The sequence below is a fragment of the Akebia trifoliata genome, chromosome 3 (assembly GCF_017979445.1).
Source record: "Akebia trifoliata isolate Shusen 1 chromosome 3, ASM1797944v1, whole genome shotgun sequence".
Taxonomy (NCBI): domain Eukaryota; kingdom Viridiplantae; phylum Streptophyta; class Magnoliopsida; order Ranunculales; family Lardizabalaceae; genus Akebia; species Akebia trifoliata.
In genome coordinates, this window is record NC_141377.1 from 2260194 (window position 1) to 2277945 (window position 17752).

A 17752-nucleotide genomic window follows, 5' to 3' on the forward strand; every position below is an offset into this window, starting at 1 on the left:
TCTTGGAAAAAAATGGACTTTTGTTGAAGTGTAACAATGGATTTTGGGTAGGAAAAAAAAAGGATTTTCTACAATAGGTGAAGGCATGGTGGAAAACCATGTATTGGATACAAGGTTGAATAAATTAAAATCACTAAAGAGGTTGAAGAACTTGAAGATGGGGAAGAAGAAAATAATGGAATTTTAAAATTTAAAAAAATAAAATTCTAAGATTTTCTACAAATGATTAAATGCTTGGTTGAAAATGATGAATTGAAGAGAAAGTTGATTAGATTACAAAAAGATACCATAGAGATTGAAGAACTTAGAACATGATTGGTTTTAGGAGAAAAAAAATCAAGAGTTTTTCTACCAGAAGTTGGAGATGAGGACAATTAGGTCTTTTCCTATAAGTCTATTAAGAAGACTGAGGTCAATAGATGCATCATGCATGTCATCAATTTCAAAACATAAGTGGTATGTGCACGTCAAAATCACCCAAAAAAAAAATTAACATTCACTGGTCAAACATTCAAAATGAAGATTTCATCTCTATATCACTGTACATGTCCGCGTCTGCAAATATAGAGTTGAGACAGAATTTTTTAAGCCGAATTTCTATTACTGTTTACCTTTTTAAATACCTATTATATCTCATTTTTTTCATAAATACCAGTTTTAACCTTCTATTTTCGTGAGTGAGTGAATAGTATTTCAGAGAAGGAATAGTGACATAAAGGCGAGGCTGGAAAGAGTTTAAAAGTTGGTTTAGAGTCTTCAAAATGAAGTAGATGCCAATTTAAAGATAAAATTGGAAGCCTTGGATTGGAGTTGCTCTTATGGGACCAAGATTCACTATTTGATTATACTTTTCTTGTCTGCTTCAATAACCTAGATTCACTCTTTGATTGTACTCTCTTCATGTTGAAGCTAGTTTTCTTCAAATACACTTTTCTGGTTGTATACTTTTTTTTATGGGACCAAGATTCACTATTTGATTATAGGACTTTTCTTGTCTACTTAAAACAACCAAGATTCACTCTTTGATTGTACTTGGATCATGTTGCAGTTAGCATTGTCTGAATATACTTTTCTGGTTGTATAATACTTAAATAGCCAAAATTCACTCGTTTTTTGTTTTTTTTTTTATTTATGGGACCCAGAGTCACTGTTTGATTATTCTTTTCTTGTTGTCATGCATGTCTTGCCACAAATTCTATCTAAGGTGGCCCACCCACCATCTCATACAAGTTTCATTTTTTTTTAGAGTAAGGGGAGATTTAGACATGCCTTCCCATTTTTAGTGAATATTAGAGATGTCTCCTGTGTTTTAAAACTGATGATGACGTGCCTCCTTTGACCTCGAACTTTTTAATAGACTAATGGGAAAAAATCCAAATGTCCCCATTTTCAATCTTTAGCCAAACTTCACCTTCAACTCCTTCGAGTAAAACTTTTAACTATCATCTTCAAACTTAAGATTTTATCTACTTCAATCTTCAAATCTCAAAGAAATAATGGATTTTTGTTGAAGTGTAAAATAATTAATTTTGGATAGAAAAAAATTAAGGTTTTCTACGATAGGACAAGGCAAAGTGGAAAATCGTAAATTGGAGATAGGGTTGAATAGATTAAAGAATAATTTAACAAAACGGTAGAGTTTTTGAAATTATTTACCAAAACGGTACACTATTCAAAATATTTCCGAAAACAGTAATTTTACCGTTTTTGGAATTAATTTTTTTTTACCAAAACGGTAAAAACAGTAAAATGTATTTTTTTTATACTGAAAATACCCTTTTTTGTTTTACATGTTTATTTATAATTTTAACCTTAAAAAAATGAAAATCCAAGTTAAAAGATTCACTCTCTTTTGGTAATCCAACAATCATATGTATTTACAATTTTTTTTTTACCAAAATCAATTTTATTTTTGTAATTTAAGTCAAAAAATAAAAAAAGGGTATTTTCGGTAAAAAAAAATACATTTTACTGTTTTTACCGTTTTGGTAAAAAAAATTAATTCTGAAAACGGTAAAATTACCGTTTTCGGAAATATTTTGAATAGTGTACCGTTTTGGTAAATAAACGAAAAGTTGTCCATGTTTTGGTAAATCTGCCTAGATTAAAATTATCAAAATGATTGAAGAGTTTAATTATGGGGAAGAAGAAATTAATGGAATTTTTTATAACAAATTCTAAGATCTTCTACAAAGGGTTAAATGCTTGGTTGAAAATGTTGAATTGAAGAGAAGGTTGAGTAGATTACAAAAAGATACCATAGAGATTGAGGAACTAGAACTTGACTGGTTGTAGGGGAAAAAAATCCATGGGTTTTTTTTACTAGAAGTTGACTGAGGTGAAAGGATGCATCATCATGGCATCAAGTTTAAAACATAGGGGGTATCTCTAATATTCACCAAAAGTGAAGGGCATGTCTAAATTCACCCAAAAAAATTGACATTTTTTGGTCAACAATCAAAATCCTACAATAATAAATGAACCATTTGAACCGTCTAATCAAGTTGTTGCAACTAATCAGATCAAGAGGTAATTTGAAAATTATAATAATTAGTGATGAAGTGTTTACTGGGTTCAAAAATGAACTAAGTGGAGCCAATTGATTTGTATTGGGGGACCAATCAAGTGGTTCCCACTCAGTATCCTAGGTTCTCTTTCCTCTTAAATAACTATGGATAAATGATTTGGGTTCTGATAAGATTTGATAGACTGTGAGAAAGTATATAAATTATATTTTTAAAATATAAAATTTATTTAGATTTTGTACATCAATTCGGTATGATCCAATCTGCACCCAATCTGATTACTATTGGATCCTGCTATTAAGATCTGATACAGGTCCAATATGGCAAGTGTCCGATCCATTAAGCGTTGCCTAGGTTCTAGATCCGATCCTATCCTTATCGGACTATTCTCAAACTAATCTGGTCCTTCAATGACCCTAATAACCCTAATCACCAAAATGTTAGGGCTGCAATTTGGGCGGGCTGGCTCGAATTTAACCCTAAGCTCAACCCGATTGACGGACAAGCCGAGGCCAAGTTATGTAGAATATGAATTGATCTTGAGTTTGAATATCTCAACCCGACTCCAATTCGGGTTGAGAGTTCGGGCCTATACACTAATATATAAATATTTAATATCAATTATATATTTTTTATTCCATTTTATTATTATTGTTTGTGAATAATTAGATATCATTAATGCGGGCTATTTTTCATGAGTCACTCTTAGATGTCAAGAGATCATGACCCATCTCTAAATATTATTTAATGATGAATTTAAAGGTTGTATGTGATTTTATTTATTTTTTAAATATAAAATTTATTAGTTAATCAAAATGAAATTAGAGTTATTCAATGAACCCAACTGGACCAAATCACCAAAATTACCCAACTCGAGTTAGCTTGAGCTGAAACAAATTTTAGAAGATCTAGCTCAGGTTGCAACCCTAAGCAAAACAATCCAAAAAAGAAGAAGCTGGAAAGGCAAGTAAGTCATGCTCTAAGCCAATGGCTGCCTCTTACCTTCAATCTCTTAAATCTTGAGAACCGCTATTGGCACTCCAACTTTTACTTATTACACCCCAATTTTAATCCTAAACTTCATTTTTAAGAGTTTATAGAATTTTGTCCTCTACAACAATAAGGCATCGGATCATGTTTTGGATACTACAAGAGGAGGTCAATGACCCTTGGTAAGAGTTGAAATCTTACTTAGTAGGGCTAAGTCGGACCCTTATAAAATATGAAGGAAATGAATAATATAGTAGGTGGTAACGGAGGCGAATCTGACCTTTACTTGAAACAGGTTGGGCCCCGCTTTTATGTAGTTCAACCGAGATATAATTAAGATACATTCTAGTGGCACACCAATCCTTTTCAAATTGAGTAATGGGAAAATTATCATTTCATGTCTTGAATATGACAAAATTCTGAGCCTGGTACTACTCATTTTAATTCCCAAAACATGTTTTCAAGAGTTCGTTGCGTGATGAAATTTTGAGCTAGTGATCTTGTCGTTAGAAAATAAGGACATTTGTCTTTAAATTTACCAGCGAATTGTCACTTTTTTATTAGCGACACGGTCAATTTAAATTCAAGGATATTCGTTCTTTAAATTTAGCAACAAGTTTGTCACTTTTTTTTATCACTGAGATCATAATTTTGAATTAGAATACCTACTAGTGAACTCGCTCGAAAACATGTTTAGGGAGTTAAAATAAAAAGTGTATTGGAATCGTAATTTTTGCAAAAGTTGCACAACTTTTGCAAAAAATCTCGAGTAATTAACATATAGTTTGTTGAGTTACAAGTAAAAATTAGTTGGTTAATAAAGCTTTCTTAATTAATTGAGTCCTTTATATTATGCTTAAAAATAAATAATAATAAAAAAACTCTCTTAAATTGAAATAACTCTTTTCAAACCTTATGTTTTGAGTTAGTGATAAATTCAAAGATATTTCGCTTTTTAATGGCAAAATTACTCCTCATCACTACAAAAGGATTGAGTACAAATTGCAAAAACGAATATATATTGACCAATAATGTTGGATATAAAATGTCCAATACTTTTTAATGACAAAAGTACCTATATTCACTTCAAAGATTGAGTACAAATAGCAAAACAATAATATATTGTCCAATTATGTTAGACATAAAATGTCCAATACCATTAATATATTATTTATTTTCAAATGCAACATTAACATAGGGTTACTTAAATGTTGTAAATCTGAAAATCATGGCAGACATAAAAGATAGACTAACAAGATTATGTCTTACCAATTTATTATTTTAATTGCTTACAAGTATATTCTTTAAAATAAACCAAAGACTATAGAGTATGACACCGGAACCACAAAGGAGAAATTTGTACTAAAAAAATTTCAAATGGTCTTGCCACGGGCAATGTCCAGGAAAGCGAAGTGTTTCTAGTATTTTGAGAACATAATTTCTTCTCAAGCTAAAGTAGTTTTTGAACTAACGCGATGGTAAAAATCTAAACAGTAATGCTGCCAATTCACTGCATTTCACAAAAGCATGAATCAATTACTTCAGTTAAAGCCATGCAACAATCATGGATCCAATTTTCTTGGGAATCACTAGAAATATCCTTCCATCTTGGTGGTACTTTTGACGTTGTAAGCCCATCATCTTACAAATGCATTTATGGATACCAACAATCGCAGTTTTTATCCTTTTAACGATCGAAGACACTAGGGCCATATGTCGATACAACCAGACTGACAAAGGCCGGATATTGAAACCATAAAAACAATGACACGGGGACACAAGAAAGGAAAGTTACAACAAGGGAAACCAATGCTAATTGGTGCCCAAGCATGATAAAATAGGTGGCACTAAATGTTATTATCATTGCTGCTATGGAGAAGAACAACGTAGCAAGACCGATTAACAACTTCATAGGTAGAGACTTCAGGAAATCTTCTTCAGCATAGCGAGATGTGATGATGGAAAAAAAAATCAGCACTGAAGTCAATGAAGAAAATAGCGCTAATGCATTTGAAATAGCGAAGACAATAAACCTTTTCTTCTTCAAAAATATAGGGGTGCCATCATCATTATTATTGCCACCTGGAACTGTAAATGCTGCTGCAAATGACACTGTAGCAATGAGGGTAGCTACAACCATGGATGATGATGCCGTGTCTTTCATCCACTTTTCTCCTTTCTCAACCATGTCCTTGTGTGTCTCAGTGAACAGTAGTCTAGGTTCTTTTCGGGCCCAGTTTTCTCGTTCTTTCAATATAGGTTGTGAAATCTTTTCGACCTCCTACAATGACATAGAGTACCAATGTCAATAAGAAATATAATTAACTGTAAAGGTAAATCTATGGTTCTCTATCCACTGCCACATCAGTGCACAGGGGCAGTGCCAGGATTTTCTTGTAGTGGGGGCAAACTATGGTTAATTGTATAGTTGAAGAACTTGAAGATGAATGGTTTTAGGGAGAAATTCAAAAGGCAATGTCATCAAAAAAAAATTGAAGGGGGGGGGGGGGGGGCAAATATTTTGAAAGGGGGGGCGGGGGGCAAATGGGGAGAGAGGTGAGGGAGTGGGGACAAATGAGGCATGTAATTAGTTGAAAATATAGGGTATCTCAAAGTTCTGTGGGGGCAATTGCCCCCACCAGCTCCTTACTAACTCCGCCCCTGTCAGTGCAGTGTTCAACATTTTCCTTGCTTGAATTAAGGGAGGACAAAAGGGTATCTTGGGACAGGACACATGCACCCTGTTTGACACATTCTCATAAAGAGTTTTGTTAACATTCATCCTCAGGGCACAAGTTAAGATGCGTAAAATCGATCTGAGCTCGAGTTGCAGCTCTAATAAATAACGAAAGAAATATCATAAGAAGAGGTTTCCAATTTAAGCATTGAAAACTTTTTTGGATGTACTACACTGGTAACAAAAAACAATAGCAAACAAGGTCACGTCTACAACAAATTGAAGTCCGCACATAGGTGATCTCAAGGTGTTGGAAGGAGAAGGACCACAATTTGGTTTTAAATCTCGTCTAAGACTGGGATGACCTGTCCAATATATCTTGATATCGTCCACCAACAAGACGGATAGATAACCCAAATATATCCGACGAGATTTAAAACCAGGGTTCATTTGTCTCATTGTTGAACGAGACGACTCAAACATATCAGAAAACTTGTCCAAGATGAGACATCAAAACGAGTTTTAAAACCATGGATCACAATAACTACATACCATTCATTATTCGCAAAAAAATTTTAAAAGTAAAAAAATGAAGAGAAGGGAAACTTGAGAAAAATCTCACCAGGTACCATTGGAGTTCCCTTTGCACTTGTAGTGCTGCACCAGTGACTGTATTTAGTCTAGCGTCAGGTCCTAAGTTTGCAGCACAATGCAGGATGTTGTTATATTCGCAATCATATCTCTCGGCCATAATGGTAAGGGCACCCATCTGTTTTATGAGCTTGAAAATCTTTTCTTGACGATGTTGGATACTAGTGTGAAGAACATTGACGTCAGTGTCGTAACTAGCCAAAAATCCAGTCGGACTAATTTCAACGCATTTCGTAAAAACTTCCACATTTCCACTCTCTGCAGCTAATATGACTGGTGACCTTAATAATGTATCCATCTCCGATTGAAAATCCAAAAGAGATATTTGCGTACAAATGCAGTGGAGAAGTTCCAAGGCTTGGGTATTCATCACTTTCGTGTAATAAACTTCCTTGACGCCTGGCACTGCAATCAACCGAGATATAATGAAAAAGGAGGAAAATGATTCAAGGCTAAGGCGATGGTGATGGTGATGGTGATGGTTACATACCTAGTTCATTTATGACACTCCAAAGTAGCCCATTCAACCATTGTAGAACTATCATACACAAACAAAGCTTGATTAATATAAGTTAGTAATTAGTCAAAGAAGCATACTTGGAGAAAAAAAATTACTTAAGAATGTTCCTTTTATGAGTGATTCAATATATCATGCCTATTTATTTAACAGGACTAGCCTTTATAATCTAATACACTTCCTCAACTCATGGGATCTAATATAAATGACATATAAAGTACAGTTTTTTGGGGTGAAGGGATCACACCACAATGTGTCGGATTTTTGACATCAATCTATCTATGAACTTTAAACATCGGTTTTCCCATCAATTTTGGGAAAACCAATGTTTAAAGCCCTATACAAGCGCTTCATTAGAAGGATAGACAACACTTCTGTAGACATCGTTTAAAAATCAATGTCGAAAGTCTTTTTTAGCTCACTTTACAAAGTAGACATCGATTTTTGAAAACGACATCTAAAGTGTACTTTTTGCAGGTGAAGGGATCATTCCAAAATGTGCGGAACTTTAAACATCAATCTATGTATGAACTTTAAACATCGGCTTTGGTAAAATTGATTTCTAAGACCCCTTTATGCACACTTTTTCATTAGAAGAATAAACATCATTCCTATAGACATCATTTAAAAACCACTGTCTAAAGTCTTTTTTTGTCTCTTTTTTTTTGTTGAAAAAATGACATCAAAACTGAAGTTTTTCGCAGGTGAAGAGATCACGCTAAAATGTATGGACTTTAGACATTGATCTATGTATGATCTTTAAACATTGGTTTTGGGAAAACCAATGTCTAAATTCCTTTATGTGCGCTTTTTCATTAAAAGACTCAAGGATAGGTAATTATCAACAAAAAGATATAACGAAAGAAAAGAAGAAGAAAAAGTGTGCCATACTGTTAACGGATACTTTATAATTATAATCACACCTTTGAAGGGGTGCCAATGCCATACCCATGATATGATATATATCTGATAAGAACATTGACTATACAGTTTCAAAACGAGGTTAGAAAAAATGATAAGCCTTAACTGTTGTATTGCGTCCCTCTTGCAGAATCAATTTCCATTTAAAAATATGATTGTCGATGAAGATCCATAGGTTTTTCCGTGTTGTTTATAAGATGAAAGTATTTATCAAATATTTTCCCGTCTAAAAGAAATGAGCGATAATACATACCGTCATGCTTAGAAACGAGGAAGGATATTGTGTGTCAAAACTTAGATGGTTCACAATTGTGTCATGATTTGGTATCTATAAGCCAAAATTAGCTTGATGACTAATAAAAGCTATATCACTATAGATTCATAGGCTCTTGGGCAACAAGGACTTGATCATTATAAGCCAAGATTAGCTTGATCACTATTCAAAGCTCAAAATAAAAACTCTATCAATATAGATTCATAGGCTCTTGAGCAATAAGAACTCGATCATTGGGATTTAGCAGTTCTTTGTGCCGGTGATACTTTGATGAGTTATATGAGACCAATAGATAATGATTCTTCTACTTTTTCTTATTATTGTAATGTTTTTTCTTAGTCAGCTGGGGTCCACTTAAACCCCGGTTACCTTCCAAAAAAAAAAAAAAAAAATCAATCTTTCAATGCTCAAACAATAATTACCACCATGATTGATGGTTGTTATGTGAAAAATGAGGTAGAAAAGAGAATAGAAATCACACACAACACAAGAATTTGTTCACGAATCAGATCAAGAGGAAACCAACTACAAGATCTAACATGATTATACATCTAATTATTTGAACCACTAAAACCAAGACATACAACATACCTTGATATATTTGGGTCAAATAGCTGCAAGTGTAGTCACTAGAGCGCAATGGGGGATTCTCCATATCTCCACTTTTATGATGGTTTGGAGTCAATGCTTGTCCTACAGGAATCACTTGACACACAAAATACAATTGAAAAAAAGAAAGCACATATCAATCATGGCATCTCAATCTCCAATGATTTTAAAAATCACGAATATAAGTTTTCCAAATAAAAAGGATATGGAAAGAAACAAAAATATAAAGGTTGGGATTGTATTGAGAGACTAACATGAATAGATGTAACGTTGCCAAAGTCCCAGATGACTTCCACTCTTGAAAGCTGAGGACCTTTTAGCCAACATGAGGAGTGGTGTTCGGTTCCAATAATCTTCAGTTATAGCTAAGCTTGGTTGCTTCTGGATTAGAAGGAGGGCCACATCTACACAAGGATCAGAGAAAATGGATCGTTAGTCTTGGTTGACACCTCTTTATAGACAGATAACATTACTAGGAAGTGATTTTCTCCTCTTGGGATTCATCAATGGGGTTGGTTGAAGGTGGGCTGGGGATACCCGCGATATAAAAAAAAAAAACAAACAAACAAACAACCCGTACATAAATAATATTATGTATTTTGTTTAAATATATGATGTTTATTAATTTTAATTTTATCATATGAGGTCGATCATCTAATTATTAATTGACAACCCTACCTCAGACATGACCCCCATTGATCAATGTTACTAAGAACATTAAATGGTTTAATGATGTTAGCCATTAACCTTAGTAAAATCCTTGTGCCTCACATTGCAATTGGTACACTTGAATTGGTTGTGGTAAAAAGGACGTACCATAAATATCAGCAAGTATCATATAGTTAAGAAGCGCAACACCACGTCTGCCTTCATTAGGACTAAAATGATGTTTAGGATCTTCATCACATGTTTTGGAATAAAGATACCGTACCATGTCCTTATGACCAAACTTAGCTGCTAGAACGATTGGCAGCTCTTCAAAATTGTTACATATTTGTAGTAAGTCGGGATTCTTTCTCACCAAGGCACGTGCTGTACTAACTTTCCCAGAAGTAGCTGAGATGTGAAGAGCAGTCAAACCATCACCGTCTTGCAGTTTCAAAGCATCTATGGGCATCGATTGCACCAACTTCTCCACAAACAATATGTGCCCTGCACGTATTGCAATTTGGAGAGCTGTGCTTGCACCAAGTTCAATATTTTCTAATAACGCGCTCGGATCTGATCTCAAGAATTCGTTGGCTGTTTTCCAATCCCCTTTCATCGCGGCTTTGTGCAGAGGAATGTAGTTCTTTGTGTCTGTCAAATAATAATCAAGAAAATTAAAAATAAACTTACAAGTATTCACTCAAAATCTGATTTTAAGCCTTACTAAGAGCCATTTTGCTAAAATGGATTACCACATTGGCAACCCAACACTAAAGCCCTCTTGATTTCATGGCAAAAAGTCAGATTTAAAAAATTAAAATCTGGACGGCTACTAAACTTCCACTAAACTCCTAAATTTAAAATTAAAATTCAAGGTTGATTTTTTTTTTATCCCCCCTAAAAGTTCACTGAATTTTGTCCTCTACAACCCTAAGCATCCCATCATGTTTTTGGATGCCACAAGGTGAGCCCAAAGACCCTTAATAAGGGTGGAATCCTTACTAACTTAGTAAGTCTAGACAGACTGATCTACAAATTAAGGGGAATCATATAATTCTAGCTGAAGATTGAAGCAAAAGGTAAGCAACATACGAACAATGCTCTAATATATTTTTGAACTTAGCACATTGGCCGCAGGTCACAATATTGGAAGAGTCTCGATAATATGACTTGCTAGGTGGCATACTCAATCAACTCCCTAATGTGGACATGTTCAGGAACCGTAGACCTATATGCCTTGGGATACATGGCTACCTCGGGATACAAATCTTATGAGAAAGTGCAATCGTGTATCCCGAGGCGTACATATCTACTGTTCCAGAACTTGTCACTTCAGGAAGTCGATTTAGTATGGCACCTGGCTAGTCATATTATCACAACTCATATCGGAAAGAGTGGTGATGATATAACTCTCCCATGCGACATACTCAATCGACTCCCCAAGGGAGTCGTGGGTGTGTGCCAGAACCATAGATTTTATCCCTTGGGATACACAACCGCACACCTCCATAAATTTGTGTAGTTGTATATCCAAATGAGAGGAAATCTATGGTTTTGGCACACCGCATGTCAGGAGAGTCAGATTATCATGACTCGGAAATAATCGATTTAGTATACCTTTGATCGATTTTAAAAAGAAAAGTTCGAGGAGAAAACTATTCAACAATCACGAACTAAAGCAAATTAATTTAGTTTCATTACCATGCTTGATATTGTAATCTTCTTGACCATCATGTTGGGACAACGACAAGTTATCCATCATGCGAGATTGACAATGGGAGTGGTGGTGGAGAGAGTGAGTGAGTGAGTTTACTTAAATAGCCAAGATTCGCCCTTAATTGACTGATTAATTATAACTTTTTTCTAGTTGTCATGAGCTGCCATACAAGTTTCATTAAAAAAAAGACTTTCCAAGTCTACCTTTTAACCTATAATAATAAACGAACCATGGAATTCTGATCAAGTCGTCGTTATGATAAGAAAAAGAGTTGTTCTAAACTGACTATCTTGGACACTGCATTCAACGTATGGGGGATGTGGCAGTGGATAAAGAGCCATAGATTATCTCCTCGAGATACCAGTCAAAAAATCTGAGTCTTTACCTACTACCACGTAGGGGAATGTTGAACGCAAGAAGTCAGTTTTTGTTTAAGAAGTAGAAGATTTTATTATAGAGCTTAAAAGGAGAAAGGGGACATGTCAATAGATTGAAAACTTAAGTGAGGCATCACAAATACTCACCAAACTGTAGGGAAGAATTTCTAAATAACCTAAAAATTGAAGGGTTGAGAAAAAATACACATCCCCATAAAAATGTAATTATGTGTCCCAAGAACGGGATCTATGATTGTGTCCGTGTCACGTCAACCGAGTATCAACTGAGTGAAGACTTTCAACTTTGAAAATTATTATTCTTATTTATAACTGTAAGAAAAAGAATAATGATGAATACAAGTGGTTTTGATATGTGGCTGACGTGGTAAGACCACATAACCACACATCTTTACTCCTAAATCTCAATGAAAAAGATCTATTGCTCTATGCGTGTGATACATACATATTCTGAATTGAGTGCTAATATTTATCAAAACATACAGGAGCTGATGTAAATGACTCAATCTTTTAAAGAAGACCAAAGTTGAGGACGTTAGAAGGCTGCTTTGGTAAAGTGAAGAGATGTTAAAAAAAAAAAGTACGTCTCTCTCTCTCTCTCTCTCTCTCTCTATATATATATATATATATATAACAAAATAAAAAAAAACAAAACAAAACGATTCTTAAATCATGATTAATTGTACTATTAGTACAAATCTTCATAATGCAAAAACACGTTCTTGCTTAATTGAGTTACCCAAACTCTTGGATAGAAAATCTAGGGATAGGAGAAAGAAGACATGAATGGAGTGAAAAAACTAACTTGTTAATCAACAATTTTAAGATTTTATAGTAAACAATTGTTAATGATTGTCTACAGTAAAACATTTTAGCGTAAAGAGCGAATATCATAATGCAATATTGAGATAGAATTCTTTTTTATAAAAATAAGAGTTATTTTTTTTAACCCCAAATTGCAGAAAATATTTATGATTTGTTTAATTTAGGAAAAAAAGTAAAGTGAATAATTCGAAAAAGGTTAAAAAGTCGCAAACTTTTACTATGAATTGAATAGGACAGATGTTTTAATTGTTTATTTTATCATTCGAAAAAATTAACTAAAAAATCTCAATTCTCTTAAGGTCCATCTTACAAGTTCTACACGAAAAGTAGAAATGATGAATAAATAAAAATCATTAAATATAGCATAAAATTAAATTACAAATTTCCCCTCAAGTACTTGCTCTCAAGTAAGCTAGCAGAAATTAAACATAACGTACCTGCTTAACTCTTTTTTTTTTTTTCCCCCAAATGCTTCAAAAGTCAGGCAACCTGATTTCAAGCCCACTCAAAACCCTTGAGATGTTGTGGACGAGACCGATATACAGAGGGACTATTTCCAAAACAATCTGCTTTGTTGGAATTATGAAAAAAGTACAGTGCAAGTCATGTTTCCTGACCCTTCAAGCAAATTAACTAAGGTTTCTGATCCTTAAAAAAAATTATGAAAAAAAATATATATATATTTTTTTGAATGAAAATGATTTCTTCAAAAAATTCAGATAAAAATAATAATAATGAATGAAAAATATTTTTCTAATTAACCTACAAAAATAAAATGAGGCGTTTCAACATTTTACTATAAGAGATATTTAAGAGAGGGGCTATTGACACTCTAACTTTTACTTATTACATCCCAATTACTTAGATTAATTACTTAGATTAATTGTCACACCCCAATTAAATATCAAAACGCACTCGTCAAATGTTACTAAGGTTTTGTCTTAAATTACAGTCTCATCATAATAAAATATTATAATACTCATTCAAATAATTTCAATAGTTTTTTACAATTAAAAAATGTACATATAAAATCATAAACCTAAAACAAAAGAATCTAAGAAAAGAAAAAAAATGAGAGAGTTTCTATTGGCACCTCAACTTTTACTTATTCTCAACCATTCAATTGTTTTCTTTATTTTTAATTGGGGTGTAATAAGCAAAAGTTGGGGTGCCTATAACACCTATCTTAAAATATCTCTCATAGTAAAAAGTCAAAACACCTCATTTTATTTTTTGCAGGTTAATTAGAAAAATATTTTTCATTCATTATTGTATTTTTTTTTTCATTTTTTTATCTGAATTTTCAACGAAATCATTTTCATTCAAAAAGCATAATTTATTTGATTTTTTTTCATAATTGAAAACCTTGGTGTTGGATTGCCAATTTGGTAATTCATTTGAGCTCAATGACTCTTAGTAAGATTTCAAATTTTACTAAATTAGTAGGAAAAATGCCTCTCTAAAATACTTTATCATGTCCAAGTAACCTTAGGCTAAGGGGCGGAGCCAGGATTTTCCTGTAGTGGGGGCAAACTATGGTTAGTTTGTATAGTGAAGATGAATGATTTTAGGAAGAAATTAAGAGATTTTTAGTTAGAAGTTAAAGAAAATGATATCTAGGTCATTTCCAATTAATATTTGAGAAGTCCTAGTCAAGAGGCAATGTCATCAACAAAAAATTGAAGAGGTGAGGGAGTGGGAAATAGGGCATGTAATTAGTTGAAAATATAGGAGTGTCTTAAAGTTCTATGGGGACAAATGGGGCATATTATTCATATTTTCAAATAAAAGTTTAGCCTCACGTTGAGGCTCTCCATCAAACAGACGGTTGAGATGATATAGGTTTTCAAGAAAAATGTACCCTTAAAAAATAATTGTATTGATTCCTAAGCAATCAGTATTGATTTTTAGGAAATATTCGTTATTCCTCTTATCTCAATTGTTTGTTCGATGGAGGAATTGGAATCTAGTATTTTCAAAAATAATAAAATGAAAGATGAAAGTGATGTAATTGTCCATAAGCAGATTTGTGGTTTATAATCCAAGACATTGAATGCATTTTTGGATGTGTGATTCGATTCGAATTATCCAACTAATTAAAAAAGTATTCTGGTGAAGTTTACAAACATTAATAAGATAAAGACAGGGGTGGAGCCAGGATTTTCCTGTAGTGGGGGCAAAATATGGTTAGTTGTTTAGTGAAAATGAATGGTTTTAGGGAGAAATTAAGAGGTTTGTAGTTAGAGGTTTTTAATCTGAGTTTTTGATGAAATTTAGAGGGCTAAGGTAGTGTTGGACTTGTGATGTGGTTATCTATATGAGTAAGATGGCCCTTAATAAGGATTAAAATCTTACCACATTAGTAAGACAAGCGTTTTACTATTTCACTTGAAAATGACTGTGTTTAGATTTGTATTTAATTAATAAAGAGTATAAGGATTGTAAAACAAATTAAGATGGAGGGACTGCTGAAAAATATTCCAAGTAATCCTCCAATAGGTTTGCGCAGTCACTAGTATGTGTCAACAATATGCCCGTCAACAAAATCACACTTGGGCAAACAACCATAACTTTTTTCCTCGAGAAACAAGACAAAATCTATGATTCTCTACACACAGCCACACCAGCGTTTTGCTGAGCATAGTTTCCAAGATTCTAAGATTTTTCACCCGGGCTTAAGACAATAATCAAAACAATGGATTGATGATTAAAATTAATTTACTTCATGTTGGAAAAATTAAGGGCTTAATTTCAGTCATAAGCTGACTGAAAATGAGGGTATTTAACCCTCTTTTTTTTTCTGTTATCTGAAAAGAACAACGTTAAAAGGGCAAGTAATCATTTTGAAAACAATGATTGAGGGGGGAGGTGGAGGTAAGGGGACGATTGAAAACTTAAGTCGGGCATCACAAATATTCACCAAACTATAGGGAAGAATTTCTAAATCACCTAAAAATTAAAGGGTTAAGCAAAAAAATTGGAGGAAGAGTTCGGTGGGGGCAACACGTTCAAATTAAAGGTGTATCTAAATCAGAAGGGGTACATCAAATAATCACCAAAACAAATGGCTCTGTTCTTAACCCAAAACTTTGAGTTTTCTGGGCTCTTGCTGATAATTATATGAGTGCTGATTTTCTAACTAGAAAATCTTCACTCAGGACAATACTCAGCTGATGTGGCATTGACACAAACCATAGATCATGTTTCTCGGGATACATAAATAAGCATTCCCGTAAAAAGTGTAATTATGTATCTCAAGGAACATGATCTATGATTCTGTGTCCGTGCCACATCAACTGAGTATTAATTGAGTAAAGACTTTCTAATTAGAAAATTATTATTCTTATTTATAACTGTAAGAAAAAGAATAATGATGAATGCAAGTGATTTTAGTATGCGGCTGACATGGCAAAAGCCACATAACCTCACATCTTTTATTGGTTATCTCAATGAAAAAGATTTATGATTCTGTGCCCGGGATGCATATTCTGAACTGACTGCTAATATTTACCAAAACATATGGGACAGATCTCTCCCTACATAAGGGAAAAAAAAAAGACATTGAAAGAATTTTCACATGTTTCAACTTCCATGTAGTTTCATCATGACAAGTTGAAAAATCAAAATGTTTTGTACGAGACAAAACAATACTTTAAACCATGATTAATCATTCTAATAGTACAAAACTTCATAACGCAGAAACACATTCTTACTTAATTGAGTTACCAAGACTCTTGTCCAAAAAATCTAGGGATAGGAGAACGAAGAGACGAATGGAGTGAAAAAACTAACCTGTTAATTAATAATTTTAAGATTTTATAGTAAGCAATTGTAAATGATTGTCTACTGGTAAAATATTTTAGTGTAAAGAGCGAATATTATAATGCAATATTGAGATAGAATTCTTTTTTATAAAAATAAGATTAATTTTTGTAACCCCAAATTGTAGAAAATATTTTTTATTTGTTTAATTCAGGAAAAAAGTAAAGTGTGAATAATTTGTATTGGGGGACCAATCAAGTGGTTCCCACTCTGTATCCTTGGTTCTATTTCCTCTTAAATAACTATGGATAAATGATTTGGGTTCTGATAAGATTTGATAGACTGTGAGAAAGTATGTAAATTATATTTTAAAAACAAAAAATTTATTTAGATTTTGTATATCAATTCGGTTTGATCCAATCTGCACCCAATTGGATTGCGACCCCGGGAAGTGAAATCTTACTTAGAAAGGCTAAGTTGGACTCGGATCATTTTTGGATACCACTGGGGGAGGTCAATGACCCTTGGTAAGAGTTGAAAACTTTACTTAGTAAGGCTAAGTCGGACTCTTATAAAATATGAAGAAAATGAATGATATAGTAGGTGGTATCGGAGGCGAATATGACCTGTAATTGAAACAGGTTGGGCGCTGCTTTTACGTAGTTCAATCAGGATTTAATTAAGATATATTCTATTGGCACACCAATCCTTTTCAAATTGAGAAATGGGAAAATTATCATTTCGTGTGTTGAATATGACAAAATTCTGAACCTGGTACTACTCATTTTAATTCCCAAAACATTTTTCAAGAGTGCGTTGGGTGACGAAATTTTGGGCCAGTGATCTTGTCGTTAGAAAATAAGGACATTTATTTTTAAATTTACCAATGAAATTGTCACTTTTTTATTCGCGAGACGGTCAATTTAAATTCAAAGATATTCGTTCTTTAAATTTAACAACAAGTTTGTCACCTTTTTTTATCAGTGAGATTGTCACTTTAAATTAGAATACCTACCAGTGAACTCGCTCGAAAACATGTTTAGGGAGTTAAAATGTAAAGTGTACTAGAATCAGAATTTTTGCAAAAGTTGCACAACTTTTGGGAAAAATCTCAAGTAATTTACATATGATTTGTTGAGTTACAAGTAAAAATTAGTCTGTTAATAAAGCTTTCTTAATTAATTGAATCCTTTATATTATGTTTCAAAATAAAAATAAAAACTCTCTTAAATTGCAATGAC

The 17752-nt window shown here is 33.2% G+C and overlaps 1 protein-coding gene across 1 annotated transcript; it reads right to left on the reverse strand.

The window, feature by feature from the left end:
- Nucleotides 1–5089: 5089 nt before the first annotated feature.
- LOC147405478 (uncharacterized) lies at nucleotides 5090–11567 on the reverse strand. Its single transcript, XM_086433229.1, has 7 exons — nucleotides 11514–11567; nucleotides 9981–10463; nucleotides 9419–9568; nucleotides 9147–9260; nucleotides 7334–7381; nucleotides 6815–7248; nucleotides 5090–5796 (listed from the first exon to the last, which is right to left on the reverse strand). The coding sequence occupies exons 2-7, from the start codon at nucleotides 10426–10428 to the stop codon at nucleotides 5203–5205; spliced, it is 1788 nt and encodes a 595-aa protein (XP_086289355.1). The 5' UTR covers nucleotides 10429–10463; nucleotides 11514–11567; the 3' UTR covers nucleotides 5090–5202.
- Nucleotides 11568–17752: the final 6185 nt, after the last annotated feature.